At 32.9% G+C, this 14,918-nt stretch overlaps 1 protein-coding gene across 1 annotated transcript in view; it reads left to right on the top strand.

The window, feature by feature from the left end:
• The window catches only part of LOC107439307 (metabotropic glutamate receptor 3), a 96,873-nt gene that overhangs the window by 32,966 nt on the left and 48,989 nt on the right, over positions 1-14,918 (top strand). The window contains exon 3 of the mRNA XM_071185078.1: positions 13,537-13,727. Coding sequence (XP_071041179.1) covers positions 13,554-13,727 — 174 coding nt within the window. The 5' untranslated portion in view covers positions 13,537-13,553. The remainder of the gene's footprint in view (positions 1-13,536; positions 13,728-14,918) is intronic.

Here is a 14,918-nt window from a genome sequence, read left to right as displayed (position 1 = left end):
TTCCCTCTTGCAAACGTCACTTTTTCACACAATTACAAACGATTTTTCTTACTCAGAAAGTAATTTTCCGTTTTATTTCGTGTCAATTGTTCTGTTTCTGGCTGCGATGTTTTTCATGGTGTCCGACAAGCAGTAACTAAATCGGTAGATGAATTGCTGCATCCATCAATTTAAATGTTGTTAAGAAGAATGTTGTTGACATTGTCTCCTTTTTTTTTTTTTTTTACGTAACTGTGTTTTTACACTCGGGGAAATTAAAGTCAGAGTCTTTAGAAGGAAGAAAAAATTAATGAATGTTTTGTAAAAATTATTTATTTTTAATAATTATTAAACTCGTTTTTTTGGGAAATAATAATTAGCTTTTATGGTGTTTTTATTCATTCATTCCTTATTCCGTTTGATGTGTTAAAATAAGGCTAATTGAATGTAGAGAACATATTTCTAATCACCTCATCATTTAGCAACAAAAATATGCAATGCATATTAGCGTTTCGAAATTACATAGAAAAATTCCTTTAATCGTTTAATGGGGCATTTATTTCTACTAAAGGTAAATTAAAGTATTTTTGGAATTGAAATTGATATAAGAAAAAAAAACTCATTAGTTTATTAAAAAAAATCTAAATTTTGATGCCATTCTTTTGGTGGTAAGTATATTTACCAGAGCCTATTAGGAACTTATTGATTTTTATTTTTCGTTATTTATGAAATAAATTTTATAAGTGCTACGAACTTATACTTTTATACGTTTTCTTAAGCTACCAATTTTATTGAAATGCACTTCATGAAAGCTGAAGTTATTAACAAATGGAAACCTAAATTGAAAGTGGTAAAAAAGTTCACCATGAGCTTCAAAAACTGGTGGTAAGTATACTTACCACGGCCTTCGAAAGGGTTAACAGAGATGAAATGACAAAAAAGCTGGGAACACACGTGACATTTTTCACACTCAAGTTTTTACTCATATTTATGATTTAACTTACTTATGATATAAGCCAGGGTGCATAGCGTTTTTAAAAAGTGCTTATTTTCCTTTTTTAAAAGCCCTTTTTTCATTGGGTGTTTTTTAAAAATGCTTAAATTTCTCTTTTTCTAAATGAGATTTTTCCTCTGCTATGTTGATTTTCACTTAATTATGCAAAACGACACAGTTCACATTGTTCAATGCATTGTTTTCACAATTAATTCAACCCCAATCTATTTCGGCGTATTGTCAGTCCGTAGCGTATGAAAACGCCATTCGTTTTTCCCGATTCAAAATTTCATGATTTTTGACAATTGTCAAAAACTTTCCAACCCTGCCTAATTAATGATATTTTTTTGAAGTGCTTAAAAATATTTTTTGAGTGCTTGCTTTTTTTGTTGAATAATTTTGCTGCGCAAGCTTTAAAGTGGAAAATTTTAACTGAACTGTATGAAATATCTGAGTACCTGAGGCCGCTGCGGCCCTTTTCCCATTCATCTTTAATTAGAACTTTGTGGCGTTTTGAAGAGTTACTCCTTTTTTTCTCTCGTTTTTTTGTGAATAATAATTAGCTTTTATAGTGTTTTTATTCATTCATTCCTGATTCCGTTTGTTGAGTTAAAAAAAAGGCTAATTGAATGCAGAGTACATATTTCTAATCACCTCATCATTAGTCAACAAAAATATGTAATGCATATTAGCTGTCCGAAATTACATTGAAAACTTTCTTTAACAGAGATGAAATGACAAAAAAGCTGGGAACACACGTGACATTTTTCACACTCAAGTTTCTACTCATATTTATGATTTAAGTCGCTTATGATATAAGCTTTCACGTGGAAAATTGCCCGAAGCAGTTGCGGCCCTCTAATCACTATGTAGTGTTTTGATAATGTGGTTTATTTTGCAACAAAATTGACTTTTTTTATGTTAAAAAATATTTAAAATTAAAAGTAGGTAAATAAAAATTAATAGTTATTTATTTTCCTATCGAGTGTTATTTGCAAATCGATAACGTTGTTACTAATTATTAAGGTATAAAATTTCTTAATTTTAAAGTGGTGACTGTTGATGGTGCACGTGAAATTACGAGTGCACGCGAAATAACAAAGTACTCATTACTTATTTATCTTTGAAGTGCTTTAAAACTCAACTGTTTTCAAGCCTATTACATTTATTTAAATTGTTTGTGAAAATACTTGAGATAAAATCATTGTTATTCAAATTTATTAAATAAAAATCACATCAAATGTTCAACAAAAATTAAGATGGAGAAGTTGATGCTGTAAATAATTCATGAGAGTTACTTCACCAAAAAAAAAAGAAGAAAAAAAACTGGATAAAAATGGTTTATTGCCAAGATATTCTCTTTTCCGAACAAATTGCAAAAGTTGTTTTTGGTGGAATAATAAAGTATTTTTTGGAACAAGTAAAATATTTAAAATTCGTTAGTTAACACGACACGTGATATAATATATCTCTGCAATTGGGTACTTGCACTTCCAGAAGAAGACCTCCCATACCTACACACGTGACCTATTATGTCATCGCCAGCTAATCTTCATCAGCGAAATGGCGTATTGGAGTTGAGCTAAGTTTCTCTACATGAGTTAGAACACGTTAATTAACGATAAGTTTTAATTAAATACAAAACCGTATCGCACATTGAATTAGTTGAAAGATATTTCTTTCACGTCTACTTCTGTTACTTAACTTAGATTTATTATTTGTTTATGTATTTTATTGTAACCGTGATATACACTGAAGAGATAAAAAAACTGGTATACCTGCCTGATATCGTGTAGGGTACCCGCGAGTAAGCAGAAGCGCCGCAACACGAAGTGGCGTGGATTCGATCAATATGTGAAGAAGTGCTGGAGATAATTGACACCATGAATCCTGCAGGGCTGTCCATAGACCAGTGGGAAAGAGGGGGTGGGCATCCCAAATATATTCAATAATGTTCATGTCTGGGGATTTTGGTGGTCAGCGGCACTCTTCTGAATTTAGACACTTCCGCTGACCACCAAAATCCCCAGACATGAACATTATTGAATATATTTGGGATGCCTTGCAACGTGATGTTCAGAAGATATCCCCACCCCCTCTTACTCCCACTGGTCTATGGACAGCTCTGCAGGATTCATGGTGTCAATTATCTCCAGCACTTCTTCACGCATTGATCGAATCCATGCCACTTCGTGTTGCGGCGCTTCTGCTTACTCGTGGGTACCCTACACGATATCAGGCAGGTATACCAGTTTTTTTGGCTCTTAAGTGTATTTTTGTTTTGTGTACCTGGGAACTTCGATGCATAATTTGTTTGTTAATTTTCCACATGGCTTCGTGCCTGTCTTTGTGTTAAGTCTCTATGTAAATATATAGTGAAAGAATTGAAATCTTAGAGAAAGATTCTTTGTGACAGAATTTATGTGTCACTTAAGAGAATTGATTCTTGACGGGCTTGGCTTACTCGAAATAGAATGGAAGGAACAATTGCTATCTTAAACAAATGTCACGTTTCAACAACCAATCAGGATCGATATACCTGCACTACGTCACTTGCAGGCATCCCATTCAAAAGTGAATTGCGTTTTGATGAAGTGCCTAGGTTAGGAGCGGGAGTTTAATATAAATTCTAAAAATAATTCCATGAAACGAATTGGAACTTAACCGATCAAATAAAACTACTTCTTTATCTGTTTAACTTTTATTACTTGGCAGTAATGTTGCCAAGTAATTTGTCAAACAATTTTCTTGGAAAGATTTAATGTTTTTTTGTCCAAAGGATGTAAACTATCAGTGACCAGCGCTTATTTTTTCTGTCAAATTATAATGTTCTCTCTAATGTAGTTCTGCAAAAATTCAGAGGCCGTACTGTCTTTTTCGAAATAAAATAGGGGCAGGTAGATTAAAGCATTTTCGCGAACTTTTTGTTGCATACTAACAATTGAAGAAGTAATATTTAGTTAAATAAAAAACCTTGCAAGATGTTATTTTTGAATGAAAGTGAAATCTGAAAGTTAAATTTTTTGTGAACTTTAGATCAATTTTAAAACCGTTTTTCATTAGTTTAAAGTAAATAGGCTACCACTTCCTAATTCTTATGGAATATTTCTCAAGATCAAATATATTTGTTATAACTGTATTTGTCATAAATAGTATTGTTGTCCTGAAAGAATTATTTCTTTATCACGAAAAAATTGAATGGAAATTTTTCGATTACTAGTTTTTGAATCTTTGGAACTACCTGAAAGTCATTTCATTAAACTTTTGGAATGATGAGCTTCGTCATTCTTTCAAAATTATTTATTTTTACAAAACTTCATTTTTAAGCTGAGAACAGCATCTCTAACAAGGTTAAAGCAATTTATTCGGAGGACAAATTATGCTTAATTATGAACATGAATAAACTACTTTACCTCATAAAGAATTTGAGAGGCTGTGTATATAATTAATTGCAGTAGATTAAATATATTCATTTGTTCGAACATGATTTAATAACACGTAGAACAAAATAATAGAGTTATTACTCTTAAACACGAAATTTATATTTTTAAACTTGTGTCTCGAATATTTTCAATTGATTTTGTAAACCCTTTTTAGATTTTTTCCGTACTGTCGTAGTATGTATAACAAAGCACTAAGCAAAATAATTGCTTTATTATTAATTTTCTGTAATACGAAATGTAAGAAAAAAGGCGACTGCGTAAAGCATACTAGCGATCGGAACTATTGTTCTACAATTTCGATATTTTACTCTCTTTGATAAAAAGTTATATTCAATAGTATATAATTTTAATTTAGTAGTCAAATATATTTGAGAATTGAGGCTGTAGTGGTAGACAAGTAAATAAAACAAACCAATCATATTCATAAACTAAGAAAACTTAGAGACATATATTTGCTACCACTTTCTAATTTTTTCTATTATATGGCTCTTTTGTAAACAAATTTATCTTTATAGAGGGCTGATAGAATTACCTATAAGAAATCTTATGGAGGCTTTCAGTTATAGAAAGTGTTGGCTCAAGGTAGGTCTCGCTTAGGTAGCTGGATTTCTTGTACAAGCAAGCCAACTACTACGCGTTTTACATAGTATTTTACAGAGAGGTAGACATTTAAGAGTCGAAGCTTTCAAAACTCTTGTTAATTTTGCTAACATTTTAAAAGCCTCACTACAATAAAGCTATATTAAATTGGTGTTGTATATGAACTTTTAAATCATTTACGTGTAGTGACGTGGAAAATAAGTTTAAAAGAATAAGAAATAATGCATTAAAACGTAAACATAGATAGCTATTACTAGTATAAATATTTATTAGTATAAATGTAGAAAATTGGAAGCCCTGCTTGCAATGTTCAGCAAAGCATTATTTTGCTAGTCAAGTTGGGTGCCAAGTGTGCACCTATGGGTAACCGCCAACATTCAAAATCGTGTTCCTCTTTTGGAATACAAAGAAACAGGTAAGAGTCTTTGATTCTATGTTTTTTGGGAGATATCCTGAAAAAAAAAAGATCGGCCTTCACCACAGCAGTGGTGCTCCAATGCGCCCATAGATGAAATACTGGCTCATGCCAAAAATACTGGTGCAACTGACTTAAGGTTTAGCATCGAAGCCAAAGATTAATCTAGTGTTGTACCAACGCCTTTTACAACTGAAAACCACCACACGGTTTTTTATAGGCATAATCCTGAAAAAATAAGAAAGTGGTAATTAATTTTTGAATATGATTAGTTTGTCTTATTCACTTGTTTACCACTACAGATTCAATTTTCAAATATATAAGATAAATTTAGGATTTCAAATATATAAAATGAACCACCTTATAGATCACAATTCAAGACGAGTGGGAAAAAGGCCGCAAACGGCCCCAGATGCTCAGATGTATTTTGATGATAATGATAAAATATATAAGATAAAGTAGGAGCCTCTCTGGCCGAGCGGTATCACCCGTCAAACGCAGCGTGGAGGTGGCGGGTTCGAATCCCGTCGCAACCCTGGATGTATTCTTTGTGATGTCCTTCTCTAAATTGTTCTATATGTCCTTCTACTTCACAAAGGTTTACAAGCCTAAATTGAGCGAAAAAGCCTGCAAATGTATGTAATTTCAATAAAGCCAAGATTAAGTTTTCCAATGAAAGTATATATGCACCAAAATTCCAGCTTCTTAACCACTTAACGATAAAGTGATATATTAAAATAAAAGATACTTTCTAGAATTGATTAGAATTTACTACCACAACTAAAACTTTTCAAGGACCACTGGAACCCTGTATATATGAGCAATTCTACAAATAAACGCCAATTAGGCGGCCAAGGGAAAATTGGGGGGGGGGAGGGTGGCACACTATTTCTACATGAATTTTCTTCTTTTTTACACCCTAAAAAGGCAAGAAAAAATCGTGAACATGAAATTTTTTCTTTGTGACATACTTTAAGTGTGACATACTCATGTAAATCTGAGCCATTTATTCAGATAAAACGATTTTTACATAAATATAATATTATTATAATGTCTCTCTAAAATTAATTTATAGAGATTTCCTACTATAAGATTATATTTTAGTATAAAAAACAAAAATAAAAAAATTTAATCAAAGTTCGTAAATTGAAAAAATCTTGAAAAATTTAAAATTGGTATTTTGTCATTTAAAGTATGTCACAAAGAAAAAATTTCATGTTCAATATTTTTTCTTGCTTTTTTAGGGTGTAAAAAAGAAGAAATTTTATGTAGAAATAGCGTGACCCCCCCCCCAAAAGAAATTTAATTTTTGTTTGGCCGCCTAGCTTGCGTTCATTTGTAGAATTGCTCATATGAGCAATTCTACAAATAAACGCCAATATTTATACTAAAATATAATCTTATAGTATGAAATCTCTATAAATACATTTTAGAGAGACAATATAATAATATTATATTTATGTAAAAATCGTTTTATCTGAATAAATGGCTCAGATNATCGATAAATGAAATAACAAAGGCTGTTGAAGTACAAATATTATTAGTTTTCTTAATAATGATTCATACAAGCTCCGTCCATTCGCAAATTGTCAATATTGTATACTTTTTTCATTCGTTATAAGTATCTTTCTCATTTAAACCCGGAGTAAAAGTCATCTAAAAAAATGCCAGGATTAAACGAAACGTTTTTTTTTTATCTTGCGACGAGATATATTGCCGCAAATTCCTTTGTGGGGGAAAACTTATATGAAATGTTCCTGTATTGGAATGACGTCGTTTAGTGTCACGAGGACATTATTGTATTGGAGGTCTTTTTTTGTTCTCTTGAGTATTTTATTGGAATGGTTATGCCCGACACAAACGAGCAGCTAAGATTACTGTTGAGAATTTATTATATTGATTTACTAGTGTATAGTTACTGTTTCCGTTGACCACAAGATATATGCTTTCAAGTTTCATTTTAATACATTTAAGCTAAAAAATGATTTATTAATTAACACTAGATTGCCCAAGGAAGTCATTTTGATTGTTCTGTAATTTCAATTCGAAAAATAATGATATATATTATGATGCAATTTCTTAGAATTTTGTGACATTTTGTACAACATATATATATATATATATATATTTTATTGTTAATATTTACAAATAACTTGTTATATAACTGTAAATAATATAAAAAAATATTAGAAATTAATTTTAAACAAATTTCTTTACACATTAGTTATTCTTTCACAATGCAGTCATTTTGGCTGCTTTTGGGCAATATAGGTATATACTAAGTTTCAGTCTTTCTAGTGTTAAATAAAATCCACAGGGATGCCACAGTCAACTAAAAATGTAAAAAGTGGTGGCTAATAATAAAGCACAAATCTATTAAGAGAGCTTCAAATTAGCAATTTTTTTTAATTCTATTTGTTTCAGTCTCGCAGTGAACAGTTCAGAAAGACACGGTTCCCAGTAGAACACCGAAGTCAAACATCACTGGCTGCGGTCAGCGGGAGGGTGACCACTTTGATCATCCTGCGTAGGGATCGAGGATACGCGGTATCGGTTCTCGTTAAACTTTTCTACCGTAAAATGCTCAACTTCGCCAGCAGGTCGTGGGACTACCAGCCAGGGGCGCCACTTGTTCTTCCTTCGAGTTCCGATTATTTTTTTTTATTATAAATGATCCGAAATTCATCCGTAATAAAAATTTTTTTTATTATGGATAATCCGAAGACATGCCATCACAATTTTGATCCTCTGCAGAGGGGGGTGGCACCCCCGCTTCGGTAGCTCAACGACCTGCAAGCGAAGTCGTGCACTTAACGGTAGAACAGTTTAACGAGGACCAATACCGCACACCCTCTGTCCCTACACAGACTGATCCAAGTGGTCACCCACCTGCACACTGACCGATGCCAGTGATGCTTGACTTCGGTGATCTGTAGGGAACCGTGTCTTAATGATCAGTCCACTGCGGGACTTTTTTGTTTCGATGCGCATGCTCTAAAATAAAGTTTCTTTTTATGTTTTCGGACAAAAGCTGCGATTAAAATTAAGCAACAAGAAAACCTTTTTATACGTAATTTAATTTGAAAAATTGAAGAAAAAAGGAATTTATCTCATACGTTTAGTCTGATTATATGGACGACAACTTGTTCAATTAAATGAATAATAGAAATTTAAAAAGTCATAGATTTTATTATGGATCTAGAAAAGTTATTCTCAAATTTATTTATTTATTTTTTGTCGTAGCACACTTTTAACGATTTCGAAATTTCACGGTTCATAACGAAAATAATAAGTTTAAAAAGTTGTTTACTTTCCTATAATACACTTCCTATTTTTGATAATAATTTTGATTGTGAAATAAAATAATACGCACTACAAAAACAACAGTACGTTTATTAAGGGATTAATTAGTTCTTTCGACTTAGCCCTCTTTCCCTCGCGTCGCTTGTTAGTTCTTTTGTTTTGTTTTTATTAGTTATTAACTTATTTTTTTACAGCTAGTAATTGTTAGATTGTTTCTTTCAGATATTCAATGTTTTTTTTTAAATATTAATTGTTATTTTCTTGTTATTCCTTGTTAACCAGTTTTTTTTTTGCTAATTATTAAATGTTAGCTTGTTTTTTTGTTAGTTACCTTTTGTTAATTTGTTTTTATAACTATTAATTGCACAGCTTATATTAATTGTTAGCAATTGTTTCCTTCTCTAAGTTAGCATTTAGCTTGCTTTCTTTTTGTAACTTTATAATTTTTATAGTCAATAAATTTTCTACTTATCTTAACACACACACAGGGTGATTCTTAAAAGATGGGTAAAATTTTAGGAAGTGATAGCACACACCCAAGCAAACAATTTTTATCAAAGAATGCATGGTCGAAAACAAAACGCAAAACCGCTAGAGGGCGTCAAAGTTTATGTTCTTATATGAGGCAAAAACACACAAAGGACGATGTAGTTAAGTTATAAAAGCAAATTTAATGGCACGTGATTACAATAAGTGTTCAAAACAGTGGCCGGCAGCGTTTATACAGGCAGTACAACGGCGAAGAAAAGATAGGCGAACTTTCTGAAATACACCAGCGGCCCTGCAGCGGCCGAAAGCTTGGCGACAAGTAACGCAGCGCTGTAACTCGCAACAGAAATGGAGCTTTCACGTTTGCATCAAACAACTTTCCAAATGCGCCAGCATCTTTGCATTTTGTTTTTGACCATGCATTATTTGATAAAAATTGTTTGCTTGGGTGGGTACTATCACTTCCTAAAATTTTGCCCATATATATATTAAAATTTTGCTATAATATATATATATATATATATATATACGTTTACGTTAGTGTATCAATTGGTTAAGTTAGACGATATGTAATATAAATTGGACGATTGGATATATTAGACCATATATTATACAAAGATAGAACGTTTATTATATCATGCATTATATTAGTGTATTATAATAATTAGATCAAATTATTAGACGCACTGTAGTTTCTTAATAATGACATGATTTGTACGAGTTTATAGGCAGTACTTTTATATTTAGACATACATGTTTTTATTCTGGAGATTTTTCATATACTTCCTATTTGTATTTATTCTTAACGTATTGCATTACAATGTTAACCAATTGATACAGGAGCGAAAACAAATGCAAACCGGTTTCGTTCGAATAAAAACAATACAGCTGTATAGTATCACCTGATAGTTAAGATTTTACATAGAATCTAAAAGTGCGTTTAATAATATGGCCGCATACTTTTCTTTAATTTAAACTTTACTCGTAATAAAAAAGCATTATAATTTTTACTGTATCATTTCTACATTTTGGCGGCACAGTGGTTGAAAATCACGGATCTAAACCATAACACAATTAATTGAAAAACAAAATTACTTTTTTCTATTTTTTAAACAAAAATACCTTAGCTTAAAAAATTCTATTTATAATGTTCTTTTTATAATGATGATCATAATCGCTGATGTAAGATGATTCTGTAACTCGATATTCCATTCCTCGCTAAGCGGGAAAAAAAGACGCGATGCTGTTTTTTAATAGCTTCCATAAAAATTGCCTCTCGCTTTTGCATTTTAACAGATTCGCTGCGTCAACTTTCTTTTTCAGGTCATAAATAACTCGTAAAAATAATTTCGCTTTGCTTCCGTAAAAAAATAAGTAGGAAATAACTTTTAACTATTGCACCGGATTTAATTCGATGCAATTACAATTCTCTTAAAAAGTCATGGCTTTTTTTTTTCTCCATTAAAGTTCTTGAAAGTTTACGCTAGGTTTAAATGAAATTATTTCAAATGTTTCTAATTTTAATCGTAATAAATTTTTGTAAAAAAGTGAAACGAACTATTAAAAATTGCAAAAACGCTAAAGTATTTTAATAATTATTTATTCTTTGCATATTTATCTAACTCGTTATATTCGTTAAACTCGGACATGAAAACTAGTGGCAGACTGTGTAGTATCCTTAATATCGAGAGATTTATTTCACGCAAATCGTAACGCTAATTTTTACAATACTACGATTTGTAGGGAAAATTTTTGCCTATACGCTGTGTAACTCAAACAGCGTTAATTTGGAACAAATACTCGCCATTAAGTGACCACAGAGAGATCGAGAGAGTTTATTACATCCACCTTTCTCTTCTGTAATTTGTCAGATTTTTTTATAGTGTTTTTTATTTTTCCTAATTTAAATACTGATTTAAGTGTACTTTTTGTTAGGATTTTTGGGAACGGCCTTTGACATAGCGCGTAGCGTTTTTAAAAAGTGCTTAAAGGTGCTTATTCTCGTTTTTTAAGAGCTCTTCAGGATGATTCTTTCTTCAGTGAAGTTTATTTAAAAAGTGCTTAATATTCCCTTTTCGAAAATGAGATTTTTTTTCTTCTTTACCATGCCGATTTTCGCCACGTATTATGCAAAAGCGTGGTTTTCACATTGTTCTATTCACAATCCATTTCAGCGTACCGTCGATCCGTAGCGTATAAAAGCACCAATCATTGCCAATCAGCGTAAAAAGAGCCATTTCATGAAATATTTGAGAGTCAGCATGTACATCTACTGAGCTGGGTTTAGTGAGATTCTTGCACTCTCATGTGCAACTGTGCTGCATTTTGCAAGATATTCTCAAGGTCAGGCTTCATTTTTCCACCCTCTGGAATAGAACCGAAAAATCTCACGATCTTTTTATGGTGGCTAATATAATCAAGAAAAAAGTTCTTTGTCAGAAACTTGTTGTTTTGACATGATCATATAAAGTCTTTGAAAATTATTTTGCATTTTATTAACGTATATATTGCTTAAAATTATTTTTTGAGTACTTAAAAGGTGCTTATGTTTTGTTGAAAGATTTGGCTACGCACCCTGCTTCTATTGTAACGTTCAAATTAATCAATTTACTTCAAGAAATTGAAGTGACATTTCAAAAGGCTTATGAAACAGCTGCCTATGCTTTTTAAATATTTCGTGCCTTTGACCACCCTATGCGGTGAGCAAATAATAAACGGTCCACCCTGAATAATTTCTGATCTAATGATCGGATTTTCCCGATATAGGAATCAATCTTAATAGTTCGAGAGGATGACCTTAAATATGGTGATTAGTTTGTGCAGTCGATACTTTAATTTACAAAATCAGATACAAAAACACTCTGAAAACGTACTTCCTCTGAATAATTATGCGTTTTTTCGACGGATTCTGACATAATTTTAAAGAATATGGTTTTGCACGTCAAAATACCAAATGTGAGTTCGAATAGTTTCTGAAAAATCGAATTTAAAAAAACGTCGTTTATTTAGATTTCAGTTTCTGATTTGACAGAATTTGCTCACATTTCTAATTTGCTTACATTTCTAATTTTGCCAAGTAAAATTACTTTCGTTAAAATGATGTAACAAATTGTATGCTTTACGATACAATTTTTTGCTATTATTAAATACGATAATAAGAAATAATAACATTTACTAAAAGTTATTTTTTGAATAAATTATCTTTGGATAAATGAATTTTATAATTGTGTGCAAAATTTTTTCGAGATATGGTGAAATGCGCAAGGAGTAAAATTAATAATAAGGGGTCCAAACTCTAAACTGCTCTTCTGACTAAAGTATTGGGACCATATGTCCCAGATTGCGGTAATCCCTTATATTTTGGGGGTCGAAAATCGAAATTTGTCCAAGAAACTGTGTGTTTTTTTCAGAAAAGGTACGTCTTTGTGTCTGATTTTGTAACTTATTAATTAGCTCTAATTAATTAGCATATTTGAAACCATTTCCTCGAACCATTAAGATTGATTTGTAGAACGTGAAGTTACGATCATTAGATCAAAAGTTATTCTGGGTGATATGTTTATTAATTTGCGCACCGTGTGTAGGAAGCATAATAGTGAGAATATCAGTTTCAGGAACAAGAAATGGAAAGAAAAAAAAACTAATTAATGGTCAAAAAGTTAAAATGAACAGGGAATTTTATTTTTATTTTTATAACCGTCGTTGGACAGCTAACAATTTTTTAGGTTTACTACTGCTAATGTTCAACTCCGTAGCCTTGTCATTTTGAACCCAATCCAGAAGACGATTGAACTCCTGGATCAGTACCCCCAGAGGTATGATTTGTTATAGGAACATGGAGGACTTTGTGACTCGACAGATTTAACGTGAATCAGTCACCATTTACTACACGGGGAGTCTTCTGTCGGCAGGGATCGAACCCATGACCTCTTGGACATGGGCCCAGTGCCCTACCTACCAGGTTATCCCGACCCCGTGGATCAAGTATTGGGAGAAATGTTTTCTGATGGAACTAACCCGCTTTTGCGTTACATGGAGAGGAAACTCAGGAGAACCTCTAACGGTTAGCCTGGTGGCTTATTGACTCTAACCCATGATTCGTCGACCACTGAGAATATATTTATACGTCAGCACTGTGGTCGGTGCAAGCCGGATGCAGTTTTCGAATTGGGTTACCATCGCTGGAATTCGAACCCGGATCACCATATTGGAAGGCGAAAGCTCGATCCCCTGAGCCATTTCTTCTCAACAGGGGAAGAGTTTTATTTTTCACTTGTAACTATAATAAACATTCTTGTATTTTTCTCTTACAGAGGCTTTTCATCTAGGAATGAAATTAGTCTGGTGTTTGCTATCCTTTCCTTTGCTCTCCTTGTTGGCGTCCGCAGATGATTTAATCAAATGGCCAATCAGAAGAATGAGCAATGTGTCCGGTGATATTATTCTAGGTGCCCTGTTTCCTATACACGAAAGAGACGCCAAGCATGAATGCGGAAGATTACAGGTAACACTTTTTTTTTAATTTCCAATGGCAGGGCATAAACAAGAAATATCACAAAAAAACAAATGCAAAGACGAAACAGGTGAATAAATAAACTAAACAGAATGACCGAAGTCATTGGCCTAAAAGTTCTCTGGCTTGCCAATTAAGCGACAATTCAGAGCCGGAATGCAATGCAGCACAGCGGCGGAGGTGGATCATATTCATGGGCTCTGCCAAGTTGCAGAGCGGACAGTCAGGTGAATTTAGAATACCGATGCGGTGCAAGTGTTCAGCCAGACAGTCGTGGCCCGTTAGGAGTCGAAACTGTGCCACAACTTCACGGCCATTAGGGATATTTAGGAGGTCATCTTTCCACCGCTTGGCTTTTATTCTTTCTTGTAATTTGGAAGCAAGAGTTCTCTTAAAAACTTGTTTTAGATGTAGCTTTATACTGTGGTCGGAGATCTCTGCATGTTTCAGCTGGAGTGGCCCAGCGCCCCTCTTTGAGAAGAAATCCACCTGTTCGTTTCCATAGATACCACAGTGCCCAGGTACCCACTGGAGCACAACACGTTTCTTTCGTGATGTCAAAATTTCTACGAATTCCTGGATATGGAGAATTTTACAAGATGAGGGAGAGATAATAGAATTTATGACCTGGATTGCAGCCTGTGAATCAGAGAAAAGGGGAAAAGACACTCTTCATACAAAATAGAAATAATTTGTCCTGCCCATACGTACACGTACGCAGGATTTATTCGAGAGGACGCCATACCTCGGAAGAAAATTTTCGTTGCAAATTCTCTTTCTCCTTCATTACTAATTCAAAGTGTAGAAAAAGTGAGTTGAGCCGAACCTAGAGTAAACCACGAAGTTTCAAATATTGATTTTAAAATATACAAATGGAAAATAAATGATGAGATGATAAACTTAGGATGACGCAGCGGTGAATTTCTCTTTTAATAATTTGTTTGCATTTTAATATTTTGAAGTATTTTTTCCACCAATTGAAACTTTATGACTTACTCTAGATTTGACTGAACTTATCTTTTTCTTTCTTTTAAATTTTAAATAATTAATGAAGGAGAAGGGGAATTTGGGACGAAAATTTTCCTCCGTTGTATGCAGGGCTAAAGAGAATAGAAGGGCTGGTTCACTCCTTTGAAGTATCTCTTGCCGCGGTCTGAAATAGAACACGTAGAGCACCTCCAT

The sequence above is a fragment of the Parasteatoda tepidariorum genome, chromosome 9 (genome assembly GCF_043381705.1).
Source record: "Parasteatoda tepidariorum isolate YZ-2023 chromosome 9, CAS_Ptep_4.0, whole genome shotgun sequence".
NCBI lineage: Eukaryota > Metazoa > Arthropoda > Arachnida > Araneae > Theridiidae > Parasteatoda > Parasteatoda tepidariorum.
Note: the sequence above shows the minus strand (reverse complement) of the source record. Positions and strands in the feature narration are given on the sequence as shown.